The 20,851-nt window shown below is 43.5% G+C and overlaps 1 protein-coding gene across 1 annotated transcript in view; it reads right to left on the reverse strand.

Moving 5' to 3' along the window:
- Positions 1–20,851, reverse strand: part of ANKUB1 (ankyrin repeat and ubiquitin domain containing 1) — a gene marked incomplete at both ends in the record, with an annotated part of 121,500 nt that overhangs the window by 32,195 nt on the left and 68,454 nt on the right. Inside the window, 2 exons of the mRNA XM_080655990.1 lie at positions 7,960–8,898; positions 13,752–13,866. Of these exons, the coding sequence (XP_080512116.1) occupies positions 7,960–8,898; positions 13,752–13,866 (1,054 nt within the window). The remainder of the gene's footprint in view (positions 1–7,959; positions 8,899–13,751; positions 13,867–20,851) is intronic.

The raw sequence follows: 20,851 nt of genomic DNA on the forward strand, positions 1-20,851 counted from the left end.
TGATTTTATTTATGTCTCTCACCTTTGCTTTCCCTCCACCTCCACCGCAACAGTAACTTGCTCCAGGTTCACTTTTCTCTAGTGTCTAGGAGATCTATCTGCCACCAGAACTACGATTCCCAGCATTTCTGGTGCTCCGTGCACTCTGGGTTTCTGCTTCCAGTCCTAGGGCTGCCACCAGAACTACTATTCCCAGAATTTCTGGTGCTCCCCACGCTCTTGGTTTTTCCTTCCTGCTCTGTCTCTGCCCCATGGCCTCCTGCTCTGCCAAGTCCTCCAAGCCACCAGCTCTCCCTCTGTGCTCTCCATCTGGTGGCTTGGAGAGCCAAGTTCCCCAAGCCGCTCCACTCTCCGCTGGCTCTACCACTCTACTCTCCACCTGGTGCCTGTTTATGCAAATTAACCCTCCATCTTTGTTGGGTTAATTTGCATACTCACTCCTGATTGGCTGGTGGGTGTTGTGGAGGTACAGTCAATTTACATGTTTCTCTTTTATTATATAGGATAGTACTGGCAGTCCTAGAAACAGCAATCAGATGAGAAGAAGAAATAAAAGGAATCCAAATTGGAAAGGAGGAAGTAAAACTGTCATTATTTGCAGATGACATGACACTGTATATAGAGAGCCCTAAGGAGTCCACCAAAAAACTACTAGAACTGATCAAGGAATTCAGTTAAGTTTATAAAATAAATATCCAGAAATCAGTTGCATTTTTATGCACCAATAATGATCTATCAGAAAGGGAAACTAAGAAAACAATCCCATTTACAATTGCATAAAAGAATACTTAGGAATAAATTTAACCAAGGAGGTAAAAGTCTTGTACTTGGAAACTTATAAGTCACTGAAGAAAGAAATTGAAGAAGATACGAATAAGTGGAAGTATACACCGTGTACATGGATAGGAAGAATTGACATCATTAACATGTACATACTACCCAAAGCAATCTGTAGAATCAATCTATACTATTCGAAGCAATCTATAGAATCAATCTATATTACCATATGATTTCACTTATGTGGAATCAAATGAACAAACAAAATAGAAACAGACTCATAGATACAGAGAATAGACTGACAGCTGTCAGAAGGGAGGGATTTGGGGGGCTGGGTGAAAAAGGTGAGGGATAGACACAGACAATTACCAGAGGAGAAAGGGAGTGGGGTGAGGCAGAAGAAGGTAAAGGGGGGATAAAGTGTAATGTAAAGAGATTTGACTTGGGATGGTGAACACAAAATACAGATGCTGTATTATAGAATTGTACCCCTGAAACCTATATCATTTTGTTAACCAATGTCACAAACAATAAATTCAATACAAATTTTAAAATATCAGACTGTGATAGCACTATGAATAAAAACAAAGCAGGGCTGGAGGGTGGGGGTACAGGCTGGTACCTCTCAGGTCAGTTTCTTCTCTAATAGCCCCTGCCTCTTTGTCAGGTTCAGACCCCACTCTGTGTGTGTGGAACTGGGCTAATTTAGGCATTTTGTCCTCCATTCATCATTGTCTGGGTTTCTGGCATTTACCCAGGAGAGGCAAAAGTAGTCACTGCCACTCTGGCACGCCAGAACAGTACACACACTTATTAATAGGGTTGCCTTGCTATGTAGCATTATTTGCCTTCACCAACTGAGCCCTTGCTTGGGATTTCTGAACACGGGTACCTACTCAAAATATATCTGTAAGCTCCAGAGAAGACCTAGGAATTCCAATAGCTTCTCATGTCCTTCTAGAGGTGGGAGCAGAGCATTATGGGCCATGCTGTTGAAGCAGTGTCTGGGTATGTCTGTGTACCCAGACCTCACTCTTGCTTTGATTAGCTCAAAAGACAAGAGTAATCCATCCACCCTGGCCTTCATTTATTATCATATGCAATCTATCACCAAGTCCTATCAATTTCTTTCTTACATCTGTCTTAAATGCATCCACTTCTTTCCATTACTCAAGTCATTCATGTAGTGCAATCTACCACTCACTGTCTCTCCCCTGGACCCCTGTATTGCCTCCTATCTGGACTTCAGAATCCTTTCTAGTTCTCCTGCATGGTAACCAAGTGGTCTTTAAAAAGTGTGAAGCTGATCAGGTCAAACTTTTCCCTCATTGTTTTAAGGCTAAAACTGCCCAGTCTTTCATAGGGACCCCAGCCTGCCTCTCCATGTTTGTCTCATACCTCTCCTCTCTCTTTGCTCTAGCACATCTTTCTATTTCACAAATGCTCCACGAGCTCCAGCCACAGGGCTTTTGAACAAGCCATTTCTTCTACCTGGATCACTCTCTCTCTCCACTCTTTCTTCACCTGGTTAACCCCCACTCATCCTTCAGAATTCAGCTCAGACATTTTCTTAGGGAGATCAAGATCCATGTCAGGCTTCTATAGATCCTCTCCCTTCAAGTTCCTCCCCTTTATAGCACTTTCCTCAGCTTGTGTGATAATGCCCATCACACCAGACTAAGCAGTTTGCTTCACCCATACAGGACCATATCTCTGTTTGCTCTTGATTGTACAGGATGAACAACTGCCCTGGTTTGCCAAGAACTGAGGGATTTCCCAGAAAGCAGGATTTTCAGTGCTAAAACTAGGAAAATCACCCTATTACTATATCACCAGCTCAATAAATGTTTGTTGAGTGAATAATCTATAATAATAAAAGCATAATATGCTAATTAGACCAGACATCCTTCTGTACAACCTTCCAGACAAAGCCGGAGCTACAAGGTTCGAAGCAAGCCATCATGGCTGCAAGGGCTGAGCCCCTTGCACGAATTTCATGCATTGGGTCTCTAGTAGTTAATAATGACTAATTGGGCCATCAGCCCAACAACCTCATTGAATCTGTTTCTTTTCAGCATACGAGTCCAAGTTCAAGGAGGAAAGGGTAGTATAACTATGTCCACCTCTCCCTGATTGACTGGCAGTTTCAGGTAGACATAGGTGCTTTCATGACTTCTATGAGGGGCATAAACCAGACCAAAAAGAGCTGTGCAGGTGTGTGGGAACCATGCCAGGTCCCCCGATAGTCAAGGCCGGTGGGAGCACAGAAGCCTTGTTATTAATACACCAGAATGGTCAAAGGCTGCTCTGGGTATGTACCTAAATGGGATATTCAAGGACTCTGGACCTGGGAATCCTAACCAGGCCAAGATAGCATGAGCGGGTGCAAAGACACGGTACACTGTGCCCTTCAGTAGCCAATATGATTGATGTAACTATTGGCACAAATCCTTCTTTGTATAAATGGTATAAAAGTGGGTTACTGACTAGTCTAGTTGGCTGAGGTGGGAGTAAGAAGAAGTATGCTAGAGTATGGAGAGAAAGCAGCTAGGATGGAGTGTGTGAAGAAATCTGCTAGAGAGAGCAGCTGAGCAGAAGAGACAGGAGAAGCTTCTGAACTGGAGAGCTCAGATACCACTATGATGTGAGGCGGTGAGTCTAGGAGGCAGTGTATGGCTACTCAGATAATAGCTGTGTGTACAGAGACTGATGCTGCTTTATGAGAAAGATCTATATTCACCAGCTGGTGTCCGGCTGCCTGCCTGTATGGACTTTGCTGTGAGGACTGTTCTTGTTTGATGGCTATATGGCCACTGGCTTCAGTTCTTTCTTATATACCCACAACCTCTCATGGCTTCTCCGTCTAAGACCCGGCATCCTAGGAGGTCCGTCCCCAGGCAGAGGGGCTCAGACCCAACACCTGTTACTAGTGAGCAGAGGATAAAAGAGGAACTTGGACTAAGGAGAATTTAGAAGAATACATGGACTCAGAGATACTCAGAGCACTAGAGCTCATGCAGGGCTCTGGCCCTGTCCTGACAAGGGGCATGAAAACTACAGGTTCTCTCCCAGTGAAAGATCTGATGGAAAGAGAAAACAGATGGAAAGGAAGTAGAGAGTGCAAATAGAGGGAAGTGCAAATACTGGGAAAAGAGAAACAGTAAAGTTGAAAAGATTTGCTGGAAGCACTATACAAAATCAAATTAACCAGCCCTCCTTCCATGCCTCCCTTATTCACTAAAGAATAATAGTGAATGCAATGTTTTCCCCAGAAATTCCTATCTCAACCTTGAAGTGTTTTCCCTGATAACTACAATTTTATAAGATACTAGAGGCCCGGTGCACAAATTTCATGCAAAAGTAGGCCTTCCTCCCCCTGGCTGCCAGCACTGGCTTCCCTCTGGCACTTGGGGCCCGGGCTTCCCTCACAGCCCCGGCTTCATCTGGAAGGACGTCCAGAATGAGGTCTGGAATGACGTCCAGTCTAATTAGCATGTTACCCTTTTATTATTATAGACTAGTGGCCTGGTGCATGAAATTCGTGCACTGAAGGGGGGTTCCCTCAGCCCACCCTGCACCCTCTCCAATCGGGGACACCATGGGGGATGTCCGACTGCCTAAACTGACAGTCAGACATCCCTCTTGCAATCTGGGATCGCTGGCTTCTAACCGCTCACCTGCCTGCCTGCCTGATTGCCCCTAACCCCTCTGCCTGCCTGCCTGCCTGATCACCCATAACCTCTCTGCCTGCCTGATTGCCCCTAACTGCGCTCCCTGCCAGTCTGATCTTGCTCCCAACTACCCTCCCCTGCCGGCCTGGTTGTCCCCAACTGCCCTCCCCTGCTGGCCTGATCTCACCCCAAACTGCTTTCGCTGCTGACCTGATCACTGCTAACTGCCTCTGCTTGCCTGATCACCCCTAACTGCCCTCCCCTGCAGGCCTGATCTCGCCCCCAACTGCCCTCCCTTCCGGCTTGATCTCGCTCCCAACTGCCCTCCTCTGCTGGCCAATTTGGTTCTGATTGGTCAGTTTCTATGGCAGTCAGCGTCAAAAACTCTGCCTCCTCCATTGGCTCCTCACAGTTCACCCAGATCTGGTTCTGATTGGTCGGTTTCTATGCCAGTCAGCGTCTCTGGGCCTATCTCGGGGCCTGATCAGAGAGGTGGGGCTGATCAGCAGCCCCTGCAGAGGCCCAGGGAGAAACAGAGGCATGGCTGCTGGTAAAGCCAGGAGAGAAAGAGAGAGGCAACGACTGATCAATAGCTGCCACGGAGGCTGCGGATCAGACCCTGCCTCTCTCTCCGGGCCTCTTTCTGGGCCTGATCTGCAGCCCCCTCGGCAGTCAGTGCTGGGTCGCTGTGCCCACACCAGCAGCAGTCAGTGCTGGATCGCCACAGCAACCCAGCACTGACTGCAGGACTGACTTCCAGTGTTTGGTCAAGCCTTCGGTTGGTTGTTACAGACCCTGGATTTTTATATATTAGGATACCTACAAAAACAGCATGCTAGTACAACCTCTTTTGAAAACTGTTTGGAAGTGTTTACTAAAAATAAATTTAAACTTACCCTGTGACCTAGTAATTCCATTTCTAGGTGTATAGTCAAGTGAAATGGATGCAAATGTCCACCAAATATCATATACACAAGTAACTATACAGTTTTATTCAAAATAGCACCAAATTTGAAACAACCCAAATGCCCATCAATATGAGAACAGATAACTAAAGAATACTACACAGAAAAGGAATACTATATAGAAGTAAAAAAAATACCAATACGTGGAAAAACATGGATGAATCCCAGAGGCAATATGTTGAGCAAAACAAGCCACACATAGAAGGTAGATACCACATGATGCCCTTTATATGAAATTCAAGAACAGGCAAAAGTAATCTTATCACTAGAGATCAGGATAATGGTCATATCTGGGAGGAGTTATTGACTGGAAAGGGCCATGAGGGAACTTTTTGGGGTGCTGGAAATATTTTGCAACTGATATGAGTGACAATTACATGTATGTATGCAAAATTATCCATATATGTGGGATTAACACTTCTTATGCATTTTGCTATATATTTCACAACCCATTTCCTCCCCAAGAAAGCACTACACACAACAGAGTAGCCATCCCTCCCCCCCCCGCCGCAAAGCACACACATGCCTACTTTAAACACAGATGTGTTTGCACATTCCCATCCTGCATAGCATTGCACTGGGCCATAGTAATCACTTATTGGACACTTGAACAATTAACTCATTTTTAGCGTGCATCTGTTGATAAAACTAACCAGTATTTCCTTTCTTATGTTTACAGCCTGATTTTAAGATGGGCTATATAATTTTTTTAATTAATAATTTGCTAGTCTTTTTCTAGACTTTTAGATGATCTCATTTTCTACATTCTAGTCAAAGACAACTCACAAATTACAAGGATTGAAGATATTAAGCAGTTTCTTCTTTTACTGTACTATCAACTTCATTGTCCTGAGTTGTGCCCGTGTTATAACCCAGATCACTCTCACCACTAGGTGTCAATAACCTCACTAAAATAAAATAGAGCTGAAATAAAGACCAATACAGAAGGGCAACTAAAACAATTTAGCCTTGTTTTTTCTTTCCTTCTCATAAATTCAGTAAGGAAAAAAGCCAGTCACAAATCTGTATTTCTGCTATAGTACTGGCACCCAATAACACCTCATCTATATATATAAAACCCTAATATGCAAATAGACCAAACGGCAGAACAACCAAACAACGGTAACTATGACGTGTGCTGACCACCAGGGGGCATGCATGGAACATGCCCAGACCAAGACAGGGCACTGGTTGCTGTCATCGGGGCACGCCTCTGATGGTTACTGAAAATTCTTTGCTTCCATGTGCTGCAGTCCCACACAGCGCTCGCATCCACTGCCAGCGCTGAAGCCACTGCTTGCACCCGCTGCTGGTGCCCAGCGCCGGCCCTGATCACTCGGTGCTGTCAGCGGGTGCCAACAGTGGCTGCCGGCGCCGATCACCCCTGGGGCCTTCTCCACCTCCCCCTGCTCCTGAGGGGCAATTGGGGCAGCAGCAGCCACTCACACCCACTAATGGCACTGGCCCCACTCGCACCCGCTGCTGGCACTAGTCCCAAATCACTCCGCGCCATCAGCAGGTGCAAGTGGGGCCGGTGCTGTCAGTGCATGGGAGCAGCGGCAGCGGGACTGCTGGCAGACAGGGGACCGGGAGCTATGGCAGGAGGGGCCAGGCGGGGTTGTGGAGGATGGGCCAAGACCCACCCCTGTGCCCACCACAGCCTCACGCCCCACTGTTCCTTTCAAGGTGCACAAATTTTTGCTCTGGGCCCCTAGTAACTAATAAATGGGACTTGAGACTTGATCAGAGTTGTATTTTCAGTGAAATCTGATAACGATATATAAAAATTTTATCTTATGAAATGAATGTACCTGAAAAATCCATTCAGCTACACTTATGTCTTTAAATATGATAATGCATAACTTTTAAAAACTTACCTTAAACATTAATGCCAATTCTATCACCCTATCCAATATAGATCTCCCTCCACCTTCAGTTGCCCAGTAAGTCAACTGAAGTCTTTGTGGTTTGGTTGGTCATTAAATTGTTTCTTTTTTTCCTTTCACTTTCATCATTACCAACCAATCTTCCAATACACTTTTGATGTCTCCCTCCCATATTTTAGTTTCCCCTTCTCCATTTAATTATAATGAACATTTATTATTAGTTTTTAAAATTGATATTAGAGAGAAGACTGGGGAGAGTGAGAGAAAAACATTGATCAGTTGCTTCCCACACATACCCTGACCAGGGATGCAGCCTGTGACCCAGGCATGTGCTCCGACTGGGAAATGAACCAGTGACTTCTTGGTTCATAGGTCAACGCTCAACTACTGAACCACATTGACCAGGCTGAAACAACTCTTTTAACTGTGTCTCTTTTCTTCCTGAAAACTTATGGAGTAAAGCACTACACAGATTGGACTGACCAATAAAATCAGTTCATTTTGTCCTAGACATGAGGCTAAGGTGAGGTCCCTGAAGCCTGGTGCGTTGGAACATCCTGCATAAACTCTATGGCATGATAAGACTTCATAGACCAATCCCTGCCCCTAGCCCTGCCCTATTAAAAGTTTACCCTTGTATGTTTAAAGAGGAAACATTACCTGGCGACAGCTAAGTAGTAGATGGCGTTTTTCCTTGGAGTTCTCCCACTGTGCTCAGAGAAAGATTTGAAGGAGGATCTGAGTATAAAGTCAGTACGGGATGTTGCATAATAAAAAGACGGGTGTGAATAGCCCACTCTTGAAACCAGAGGGAGGGGAATTGGGGGGAGATACGTATTTTTTATGAGCTTTTCTTTTTTCCTAATTGTGGCAATCATATTTTTCTGATTTTGTTGTCGATGTCTTTGTAATTCAGAAAATGTATTTGTATCTACCAGCTGAGGACATTTGAGGGTTTGTTCTCTTGTGTCCTGCTGTGAAATTGCCAAAGGATTGATGGGTTTCCTGCTTGTAATTTGTTCCCTGAGAGGTGGTAGCTTGCACATAGTGTTCTGTGAGTCCTTATTCCCAGCTTTGTGCCAGCTCTTGGAAGTCATTTTTGGTTTGGTGAAACCATCCACCATCACAGGATCTCCAATTTTTGCCCCAAAGACCCTTGCTCCACAAAGCTGGTTTTTATAAAGATTGTGACTCTGGGCTCTGAGGACCCACTGTTTTATTTTAATATAGATCCTCATGGGGACTGAAATCTTCAGAAAAGAAACTGTGGACCATATTTTACTAAGTAAATATAATACGCAGTCTTTATGCTTGTGTTTGGATGCGATGGTCAGGGGAGTTTGACCTGCTGCATTTTTGCATTCCAGGCACAGCACACTGTAGTTGACAAAGGCCTTCAGAATCAGCAGCTGGCCCGCTTCTGCAGCTGCATGAATGGGACATTTAGAGACATCTGCATGCAGAGCTTCGTGGCACCATGCTCGGTAGGGGTGGACGCCAACTGCCTCGTTGGGCCGCACACCCTGCTTCAGGGCCCATTCAGTGAGCTCAATGTAGCCATAAAAGGCGGCAATGTACAGGGCCACCCTTTTCTGATACCTGAATGAGTGAAACAAGTAGGAGTGGGGGTGTTTAGTAAGTCAGCAAACAGACAGATGTAGTTACACTAAATACCCATGAAACATTCTAGTTAAATGTTTGTTTCTTCCTTATACCCAAACGATTTTCAGAAAAGGTATACAGTAACATACAAGTTAAACTGTAGAGGTTCTGCTTATACACATTATCCTACTACGCACATGTACATAGTTCAAACCACTTTCCTTGGAGAAGCTTTCTTTTTATGAAAATTAAATGCTCAGGAAGAATACAAAGTTTTATATCAACTGGGAAAGTACCAGAAGAAATTCAACACATTTTAGAAATTTGGAAGTTGTGTATGCCTGTTCTCTCTTTTCTAACATTCCCTATTTTTTGGCTTCTGAGACACTACTGCTATCTGATCACCACTAGGTAGCCCCTACCAACACCGTGCCCGGTGCCATCATCTCCTCTCCCACCTCCATTTATCCCTCTCCAGGCTTTGCCTCACACTGTACTCAAAGAACATTTTATTCCTTAAATAGAGGCCCGATGCATGAAATTCATGCAAGATAGGCCTTCCTTCCCCCAGCTGCCAGCACCGGCTTCCCTCTGGCACCCAGGACCCAGGCTTCCCTCGCAGCCCTGGCTTTGTCTGGAAGGATGTCCAGTCTAATTAGCATACTATGCTTTTATTATTATAGATTGGTAGTTGTCCTCTATTCCAACAATTGAAGTTCTAACTCCTCACCTAAGACCCTTCATCATGTGGCCTCTGCTCCTTTCTCCTGCCCCACTTTGTACCAGTCCCCTTCTATTTCACTGAACTGGAGCTACACTGGCCTTTTTGCTATCCTTCCAACACTCCATAAGGCATAAGCTAAAAGATGGGGGAAGGCTGTTCAGAGAAAGAAGAATTAGGGAAGGAAACCAAGTCAGGGTCCCATGAGGTATTGTCCAGGATACATTTGGGCAAGGTTATCTGACCCCACTGTAGAGATGGAGACAAGCTAGCCTGATACCATCCAAAATACACAATGTGTAACTAACTCTGCTATGTCTGATTGCATGCTGCTCACATCACCTTTGGATGTGGTATGTGACTTCCCATATAATTTTCTTGTATGAGGTAAGTGCCTTGCCCAGAACATAGGAGTCTCTAGGAGCCTCTGGCAGTTAGATTATAACTAATTAGAGTTATAGGTTAATGTAGGGAGCAGCTATAGGGTTAAGCCTCAGATTGACCTGTGGCAGAGCCACAAACAAGTCCCAGCTTAGAGGGCACAGCCCTCTTAGCATAATTAAGCTTGACCTTATGACGCCCCCTAGATCCTATCTGGGTAGCTAATGGGCTGTGGGAGGTGCAGCAAGTGCTGCCAAAACAAGTGAAACTCACAAGAACATTGTAACTATGGTGACCACTACCTTGTTTACAAAATAAAATAAAGGCTCAGCTTGCCATCTGGATCTTTCTCTGTGGCCTTTGCTAGGCACAGGAGATCCACCTAGACCCAGCTTATTCTCTTTGTCTGTCTTTTCTTCAATCCTTTGCCACCGCCCCCCTCAGGCTCACTGAACCCTTGGCTGTGCTGGCACGGCACAGGTTAATGCACTGACACTTTGGTTCACACATCAATTTCTTTTGAAATTCATTATGCACATCAGCATCTCTGAACTTGATCAGTTTTCTTGATTTGGGAGCAAAACCTCTCCTGGATGGACTAACTGGCCTCTGTTTTCATCTTTATCACCCACATTGTGGGAATCGGAAGCACTCTTGTTACCAAGGTTAATTGATTCTGCCTCCTAAATGTATCTTTTCATAGTCTGTCCTCTTAGTCCTAAATAATAATAATCTCTTGACTGTCTCCCTGTCTTCCTGCCTTCCTCTATTCCTCACACTGAAGCCAGCCAGCTTTCTAAAATGCCTTTCTCTACCTTCAGAACACTTCCTTTATATTTCTGTGGGTCCTGCGTGAACTGGCCTCTTCATAGCTTTTGAGCCTCTGGCCATTAGCTCCCTCTCACTCTGACCTATCATGTGAAACTTCTTTCAGTACCTTGAACATCTATTCTCTTGCCCTAATCTTTGTACATGTGGGTCCATCTGTTTTGGAACATGTGTTTGTTTTTTTTCTCCCTACCATTTATCTGAGTACCAACTCTTCAGGCCTCAATTTCAATTCTCTTTCTCAAAATGATCCCCTGAGTTTGTTAATTCTTCATATTATACATTCCCATATCATCTTGCATGGTGCCCATGTCATAACACTTTTCACATTGACTGATAACAGTATCTAACATTTGTATCCTGCTTGCCACCTGCCAGAGAGCTCTCTAATTCCTTAATCTCTAAAACAGTTCTATAAGATAGATATTATTATCATTCCCATGTTATACAAGAGGACGCTGAGGTACAGGATAATGGAATAATTTGCCCAAGTTTACACACCTGAACACTGGGCGAGTGGGGCTTTGAACCTAGCAGATGGGCACTGCAGTTGGTAATCTCAACCATTTTGCAGTTCTGCTTCTTCAGGAATTGGTTACTGGTTTTCTCTTTCCCTTACTGGACTGTAAGCTTGCTGAGAGCATGGACCATGTCTTGTTAATTGCTATATTCACAGGATAATGCATAATACCAATACATAGCAAATGCTCAATAGATATTTGGTAATTGGATAGAGGAATAGAAGGAGCTTTTCAATGTGATCATTTATAGTCACCAAGCTCTTACATTTTATTTAAATACTAGAGGCCTGGTGCATGAAATTCGTGCATGTGGGGATTTGTCCCTCAGCCCAGCCTGTACCCTCTCCAATCTGGAATCCCTTGAGGGATGTCCAAACTGCCCGTTTAGGCGGTGGGTCCCAGTGGGATCGGGCCTAAACGGGTGGTCAGACATCCCTCTCACAATCCAGGACTGCTGGCTCCAAACTGCTCGCCTGCCTCTGCCTGATTTCCCCTAACTGCTTCTGCCTGCCAGCCTGATCACCCCCTAACAACTCCCCTGCCAGCCTGATCGATGCCTAACTGCTCCCCGGCTGGCCCGATTGCCCCTAACTGCCCTCCCCTGCCAGTCTGGTCACCCCTAACTGTCCTCCCCTGCAGGCCTGCCCCCCCCCCAACTGCCCTCCTCTGCTGGCCCAGTCACCCCTAACTGCCCTCCCCTGCTGACCTGGTCTCCCCCAACTGCCCTCCCCTGCAGGCCTGGTTGTCCCCAACTGCCCTCCCCTTCTGGCCTGGTCCACCCCACAACTGCCCTCCCCTGCTATCCTGGTCCCCCCCAACTGCCCTCCTCTGCTGGCTCAGTCACCCCTAACTGCCCTCCCTACTGGCCTGATCGCCCACAACTGCCCTCCCCTGAAGGCCTGGGTCCCCCCCAACTGTCCTCCCCTGCACCCTGGTCCCCCCCAACTTCCCTCCCCTGCAGGCCTGGGCCCCCCCCCCAACTGCCCTCCCCTGCTGTTCTGGTCCTCCCCAACTGCCCTCCTCTGCTGGCCTGATTGCCCACAACTGCCCTCCCCTACAGGCCTGGTCCCCCCCAACTATCCTCCACTGCAGGCCTAGTTTCCCCCCAACTGCCCTCCCCTGCTGACTTGGTCTCCCCCAACTGTCCTCCCCTGTAAGCCTTGTCCCTCCCAACTGCCCTCCCCTGCAGGCCTGGTCCCCCTCAACTGCCCTCCCCTGCAGGCCTGGTCCCCCTCAACTGCCCTCCCCTGCCAGCCTGGTCACCCCCAACTGCCCACAACTGCCCTCCCCTGCTGGCCATCTTGTGGTGGCCATTTTGTGTCCACATGGGGGCAGACATCTTGTGTCTTGGAGTGATGGTCAATTTGCATATTACTCTTATTAGATAAGATTAAGTCAAATGGAGATGGTTAAGCACATGAGCACAAGATTTTAATTGTCAGGATTCAACAACCAGTCATGTCCTTACTAGCTGTGTGACAATGGGCACATTTTTTATAGATTTCCTCTTCTATAAAACAAGATAAAATAATATCTACCTCATAAAATTCTTAAGTATAAAGTTAGGTAATAAATATAACACAGTGTCTGCTACAAAGTACTGAGTAAATATGCACTATATGTAACAATGTAGCACAACTATTTCTTTGGATTTAGAGCATGAAAAAAATTAATGTAAAATAGTTGGATATTTTGTAAAATTGCAAATGGTGGCTTTCCAATCTGTCACTTCACAGAGATCTTGGAGCTCCTGGTGGGTATGTGGGCTTCTGTACAGTGTAATTAAATCACCCACGAGAGGGCACTGTTCTAAAATACTACAATACCACTGACTTGAAAACAAAAGGGTAATGTAGCATTTGGGAAGCTGCAGAGATACATGAACTTTTCTGAGCCTACCCACCTCCACTGCCAGGCCACACATGCTCCACTTCGTGTACTGCAAAAGTATGAATGTTGTATTAAATACAGCTTGAAAAATTACATGGGAGCTTAGGAAGAGGCAGCCAATGTTTCAGCCAATCAATTAGCAAATGTGTTGTATTCTTTAAAGAGCAATTGAATGTGAGAGTGACAAGATACTTATCCTGATGGCTTTAAAAAGAGATGTTAAAAGTCTGATACCCAAACCAAACTGGTCACCCGTTTAAATAGAGTTTCCTGAGGAATGTGTACCCAAAGTGCAATCCTTCCCCAAAGGCTGTTAGCCCTGGTGGCATCCCTGTTGCCTCATTCTACAAATCTCTCCATAATGGGGTCTGGTTGAGACATGCTAAGTGGAACTGGCATGGAGCAGCACACCAGCCATGGAGTGAATTGTAGACTCAAGGTCCTATGGAAATTTAGGGTTACTTTTAAAAATTACTTAAATTAATTTAGCATTTGCTTTATCTCCGTACTTAAGCACCGGTCTTTCATTTGATAAATAGCGTTGGACTTTAAGTTTTTGTCCGAGGAGACAACCCATTAGAAATTCCTTCCATCCATCCCAGACGTCCAAGCGAAGCGTTGTGCCTGTGGATCAAGAGAGGCAGTTTACAGTCCAGTCCATCATGTGGCTTGGCAATCCATAAAACTTCTAAAAATAGCTTCCCCCACAGAGGCATAGACTAGATGCAAAAGTAACCTTGGAGTAAGTTGACAGAGATGTTATTCTTAGCTGAAGCCTGCACTGTGATTGCATATGATGTTGAAGTATTTTTTGCAGCTATCTGAAAACAGTGCTGTGGAAATTGATTCCATGATGATGTACATCTCACCATGTAAAACTAAAGCTATTTTGTTGGAAGAGGAAACTAAACAAAACGTGGCAGGACAAATGGGCTCCTTCTTGGGCCTTCAGCTTGGAGTGGGCTGTGGGTGGAGCTGAATGATCTTTTTGTTCTGTGCTTCACAAAACAGTGTGATATGAAACAGTGTGTTATGAAACAGTGTGTTATGAAAGTTCATTGCTCCTGAAGGATTTATCACTTGCTCCTCAATAGATGACCCTCTCTTGATGCTGTGATACCACATTCCCTTTGCTCCTTGGGAAGGTGTTCTCCAGGAATCTTTCCTCAGCCTTCGGATCTACTCACTCTACACATCCCTCAGGATAAAACCCAACATGGCCCACCCTCACCTCTGTCATCTTCCTCCATCCAGCCTGCCTCACTTACTCTGTCCAGGGCACTCTGATCTTTCACCTGTCCTTGAGACATACCAATTCCACTCCCATCTCAGTAACTAAAAATGTATAACTTATTTTGCTTGACAGGGTCTTTATCCAGATTTTCACAGGGGAGTGTCCTTCTTACACAGTTTCCAATGCAAGCATCATGTCCTCACTTCTCAGCACCATAGCTAACTCGGTCTCTGCCACCACTGCCTCTCCCCTCTAATACTCTTTATCCTATGACCTTATTTTTACTTATTCATATTCCCTGCCATCAGTACTTGAAATAACTTTACTTGTGTAAAGATTTTTTTTTTCATGCCCCCTTTAGACAGAAAGCTCCTTCAGGACTTGTTGCACTTGGTAGGTGCTCACTAAATACTTGTTGGTTGACTAACAGACAATCTCAGTCATGCTGATGGCTTCATTGACCACCCATGTGTCACTCCCTCTCTAGTCCACATCTCTAGCTCAGCCTCTGCTGCAGCTCCAGATCCCCTTGCTGGGGACACTGCCATACAAGGGACCATACTACCTTCATGTTGTTCTAGAAAACAACTTGTTAGCTTTCATCCCAACCTGCTTTTCCTCCTGCATTCATCTCAGAGTTGTTCTTCATCCATCCCTTTTTTTTTCTTTTTTTAAAATTGATATCAGAGAGGAAGGGAGAAGGAGAGAAAGAAACATCAATGATGAGAGAGAATCATTGACCGGCTGCCTCCTGCATGCCCCACATTGGGGATTGAGCTCACAACCCAGGCACATGCCCTGACCAGGAACCAAACCGTGACCTCCTGGTTCATAGATCAACACTCAACCACTGAGCCATGCTAGCTGGGCGCATCTCATGCTCTGCATCTATACAGTCACTGAGGCCTGATTAGTTTATCTCAGAAATGTTAAAGAACTGTTTCCTCATCTTCATCTCAACCAGCTCCGCCCTATTTCATCCCAAGATAATCTCTTTGCTGAATCTACTCTGAGAAGCTCCCAAGAAAGTTCCTCCTCCCTTTATTCAGGTCTCTGCTCAAATGTCATCTCCTTTGGCTGTGTAAAAATAGCCTTCCTCACTTTCCCACATCCTTATATCCTGCTTTCTTTTACTTCATAGTTCTTATTTCTATTTAAAATTTGCTATTTTTCTGTTAACTTGGTGGTGCTTGCTTTCCCCATGGCAATACAGGCTCCCAGAGGGTGGGAGCCTTGCCACTCTCACTCACAGCTCTCTGCCTGCTTTCTAGTGGTGCCTGCTCATGGGGAATGGTCAGTGAGTATTTGTTGAATGAAATTCCACTCACTCCTCAAATCCATTCTAGGCGTGTGCTGCCCTCCTTACACTTAGCAGCCGAGTAGGCTGGTCTGCCCTTCTGGATACACATCAGGCTATTTCTGGCTCTGGGCCTTCTTCTTTTGCTGCACTTCTGTCTGAATTCTTCTGACTCCTTCCCCACACCCTCCTACCAATAGTTTATGATGCAACATTGGCATCATCTTCTCCAAGAAGCCCTCCTTGACTACACCATTCTCTCACTTCTCCAAAGAGGTTAAAGTACTGCTCAACTGGTGGCCATAATATATTTTGACACTATCATTGAGCATACATTCCTACTTTGGAATTGCTAGTTTGCAAACGCTAGCAGAGAACTCTTTGAGTCCAAGCATCATATATCATCCAGCCTGTGAGCTCTGTTTTAGTTATGCTTTTGGGTTGCAAGGAGGATCTCAAGAAAATGGGTTTATTATACTAAGACAATGACTGGAAATGGTGTGCATGAGGGACCAAGGCCCCAGAATCTCTGCGCTCTCTGTCTCTTTGTATAACTTCTCACTTTCTCCACCAACAGGCTGCCCTGCTCGCATTTTCTATCCTATCTATCACAACTTTGGCTTTTATTCAACATTGGTTTACCACAACCCAACCTTATTTCATGGTACCTTTCATTTTCTATTTCTACTGATAACCAAGACTAATAATAATGGGAATAGTAATAACATATTGAATATAAGCAGCTAATATTCATTGAGCACTTATTATATGTTCTGGCTTTGTTCTAAGTACTTTACATGAATGAGATAATTTAAAATTCACAACAGCCTTGAGTGATAGGTTGTATTATTACTTCCATTTGACAGCTGGGGAAACTGAGGTATTATGAGATTAAGTAACTTGCTCAAGTTTTACATACCCAGTAAGCAGTGGAACCAGGAATTGGACTTCGATAATCTGGCTCCTATGCCCACGTTCCTGTCCTTTATGTCTAGTTATCTATGTTTTTTTTTTAATTTCTTTATTGATTAAGGTGTTACATATGTGTCCTTCTTCCCCCATGACCCTTCAACCTCCCCCACTCATGCCCTCACCCCCCTGTAGTCTGTGTCCATTGGTTAGGCCCATATGCATGCATACAAGTCCTTTGGTTGATCTCTCCCCCTTACTCCCACCCTCCCCTACCTTCCCTCTGAGGTTTGATGGTCTGATCGATGTTTCTCTGTCTCTGGAACTGTTTTTGTTCATCAGTTTATGTTGTTCATTATATTTCACAAATGAGTATGATCATGTGATACTTATCTTTCTCTGACTGGCTTATTTCACTTAGCATAATGTTCTCAGTTCCATCCATGTTGTTGCAAATGGTAGGAATTCTTTCTTTTTTAGCGCAGCGTAGTATTCCATTGTGTAGATGTACCACAGTTTTTTAATCCAGTCATCTGCTGATGGGCATTTAGGCTGTTTAATCTTAGCTATGGTAAATTGTGCTGCTATGAACATAGGGGTGCATATATCCTTTCTGACTGGTGTTTCTAGCTTCTTGGGATATATTCCTAGAAGTGGTATTACTGGTTCAAATGGGAGTTCCATTTTTAGTTTTTTGAGGAAACTCCATACTGTTCTCCACAGTGGCTGCACCAATCTGCATTCCCACCAGCAGTGCACCAGGGTTCTTTTTTCTCCGCATCCTCACCAACATTTGTCGTTTGTTGATTTGTTGATGATAGCCATTCTGACAGGTGTGAGATGGTACTGCATTGTCATTTTGATTTGCATCTCTCGGATACTTAGTGACTTTGAGCATGTTTTCATATGTCTCTTGGCCTTCCTTCTGTCTTCTTTCAAAAAGTTTCTATTTAGGTCCGTTGCCCATTTCATGATTGGATTGTTTATCTACCTTTTGTTGAGTTGTATGAGTTCCCTGTAAATGTTGGAGATTAAACCCTTATCAGTGATAACATTGGCAAATATGTTCTCCCATGTAGTGTTCTTTCTTGTTGTTTTGTTGATGGTTTCTTTTGCTGTGAAAAAGCTTTTTATTATGATGTAGTCCCATTTGTTTATTTTCTCTTTATTTTCCATTGCCCTAGGAGCAGTATCAGTGAAGAAGTTCCTTCGGCATATGTCTGAGATTTCTCTGCCTGTGGATTCCTCTAGTATTTTTATGGTTTCCCGTCTTATGTTTAAGTTCTGCATCCATTTTGAGTTTATATTTGTGTATGGTGTAAGTTGGTGGTCTAGTTTCATTTTTTTGCATGTATGTGTCCAATTTTCCCAACACCGTTTATTGAAGAGACTGTCTTGACTCCATTTTATGTTCATGCCTCCTTTGTCTAATATTAATTGGGGATAGTGGTTTAGGTCGATTTCTGGGTTCTCTATTCTATTCCATTGGTCTATATGTCTGTTCTTGTGCCAGTACCAGGCTGTTTTGAGAACAGTGGCTTTGCAGTACAGCTTGAAATCTGGTATTGAGATCCCCCCTACTTTGTTCTTCTTTCTCAGGATTGCTGCAGCTATTCGGGATCTTTTTTTTATTCCAGATGAATTTTTGGAGAGTTCTTTCTAGGTCTGTGAAATATGCCGCTGGTATTTTAATGGGGATTGCATTGAACCTATAGATTGCTTTGGGTAGAACGGACATTTTGATGATGTTGATTCTACCAATCCATGAACACAGTATGTTCTTCCATCTGTTTATATCTTCCTCTATCTCTTTTTTCACTGTCCTGTAGTTTTTTGCATATAGGTCTTTAACCTCTTTAGTAAAGTTTATTCCTATGTATCTTAATTTTTTTGGTATGATGGTAAATGGGATTGCTTTTTTAGTCTCTCTTTCTGTAAGTTCACTTTTGGTGTATAGAAATGACATAGATTTCTTGGCATTAATTTTGTATCCTGCTACCTTGCCAAATTCATTTATTAAGTCTATTAGTTTTTTTATGGAGTCTTTAGGATTTTCTATGTACAGTATCATGTCGTCTGTGAATAAGGACAGTTTTACTTCTTCTTTTCCAATTTGGATGCCTTTTATTCCTTCTTCTTGTCTGATAGCAATGGCTAGTACTTTCAGTACTATGTCGAACAGGAGTGGTGAGAGAGGGCATCCCTGTCTTATTCCTGTTCTTAGGGGAAATGGTTTTAGTTTTTGTCCATTGAGTGTGATGCTGGCTGTGGGTTTATCATATATGGCTTTTATGATGTTGAGGTATGATCCTTCTATTCCCACCTTGCTGAGAGTTTTTATCAAGAAAGGGTGTTGGATTTTGTCAAATGCTTTTTCTGCATCAATTGATATGACTATGTGATATTCCCCCCTCAATTTGTTTATGTGATGTATCACGTTTATTGATTTGCAGATATTGTACCATCCTTGTCTCCCTGGTGTAAATCCTGCTTGGTCGTGGTGTATGATCTTTCTGATGTACTGCTGGATCTGATTTGCTAGGATTTTGTTGAGGATTTTGGCATCTATGTTCATGAGGGATATTGGCCTGTAATTCTCTTTCATTGTGTTGTCTTTATCTGGTTTTGGTATTAGGGTGATGCTGGCTTCATAGAAGGAGCTTGGAAGCTTTCCTTCCTCTTGAATTTTTTGGAATAGTCTGAGGAGGATAGGTTTTAGTTCTTCCTTGAATGTTTGGTAAAACTCCCCTGTGAAGCCGTCTGCCCCCGGGCTTTTGTTTGCTGGAAGCTTTTTGATGACTGCTTCAATTTCTTCCATAGTTATCAGTTTATTGAGATTTTTAGAATCTTCCTGATTGAGTTTTGGAAGGTTGTATTTTCCTAGGAATATGTCCATTTACTCCAGGTTTTCTAGTTTGTTGGAATAGAGTTGCTCATAATATTTTTTAACAATCCTTTGTATTTCGGTGGGGTCTGTTGTTATTTCACCTCTATCATTTCTGATTTTGTTTATTTGAGTCCTCTCTCTTTGCTTCTTGGTGAGCCTGGCTAGAGGTTCATCAATCTTGTTTATCCTTTCAAAGAACCAGCTCTTGGTTTTATTGATCTTTTGTATTGCTTTTTGGTCTCTATGTCATTTATTTCTGCTCTAATCTTTATTATCTCCTTCCTTCTGCTCACTCTGAGCTTTTCTTGTTGCTCTCTTTCTAATTCTTTGAATTGTAGCATTAGATTATTTACTACCATTTTTTCTTGTTTTTAAGGTAGGCCTGTAGAGCTGTAAACTTCCCTCTCAGGACTGCTTTCATTGTGTCCTATAGGTTTTGCATTGTTGTGTTTTTATTGTCATTAGTTTCCAGAATGTTTTTAATTTCTTCTTTTATCTCTTTCGTAACCCAGTCATTGTTTAATAGCGTGCTATTCCACTTCCAAGTGTTTTAATTTTTTGGATTGTTTTTATTGTAGTTTATTTCTAATATTATGCCATTGTGGTCTGAAAAGATGCTTGGTATGATTTCAATCTTCTTGAATTTGGGGAGACTTTGCTTGTGACTGAGTACGTGGTCTATTTTTGAAATGTCCCATGTGCACTTGAGAAGAACGGATATTCCGCAGCTTTGAGGTGAAATGTTCTGAAGATTTCAATTAAGTTTATCTGATCTAGTGAGTCATTTAGGATTGTTGTTTCTTTGCTGATTTTTTGTTTAGAGGATTTATCCAGTGATGTCAGTGGTGTATTAAAGTCCCCTACTATGATTGTATTGTTGTCTATCTCTCTCTTGATATCTTCCAGGAAATTTTTTTATGTATTTGGGTGCTCCTGCATTGGACGCATATATGTTTACCAGGGTTATATCCTCTTGTTGTATCGATCCCTTTAGTATTATGAAGTGGCCTTCCTTATCTCTTGTTATGGCCTTCACTTTGAGGTCTATTTTGTTAGATATAAGTATTGCTACCCCAGCTTTTTTTTCATTTCCATTTGCCTAAAAGATATTTTTCCATCTCTTCACTTTCAGTCTGTCTGAGTCCCTTGTTCTGAGGTGGGTCTCTTGTAAACAGCATATATATGGGTCATTTTTTTTTTTTTTTTTATCCATTCAGCCACTCGATGTCTTTTGATTGGAGATTTAGTCCATTTACATTTAAAGTTATTATTGAAAGGTACT

The sequence above is a fragment of the Plecotus auritus genome (genome assembly GCF_963455305.1).
Source record: "Plecotus auritus genome assembly, chromosome: 2".
Classification (NCBI taxonomy): domain Eukaryota; kingdom Metazoa; phylum Chordata; class Mammalia; order Chiroptera; family Vespertilionidae; genus Plecotus; species Plecotus auritus.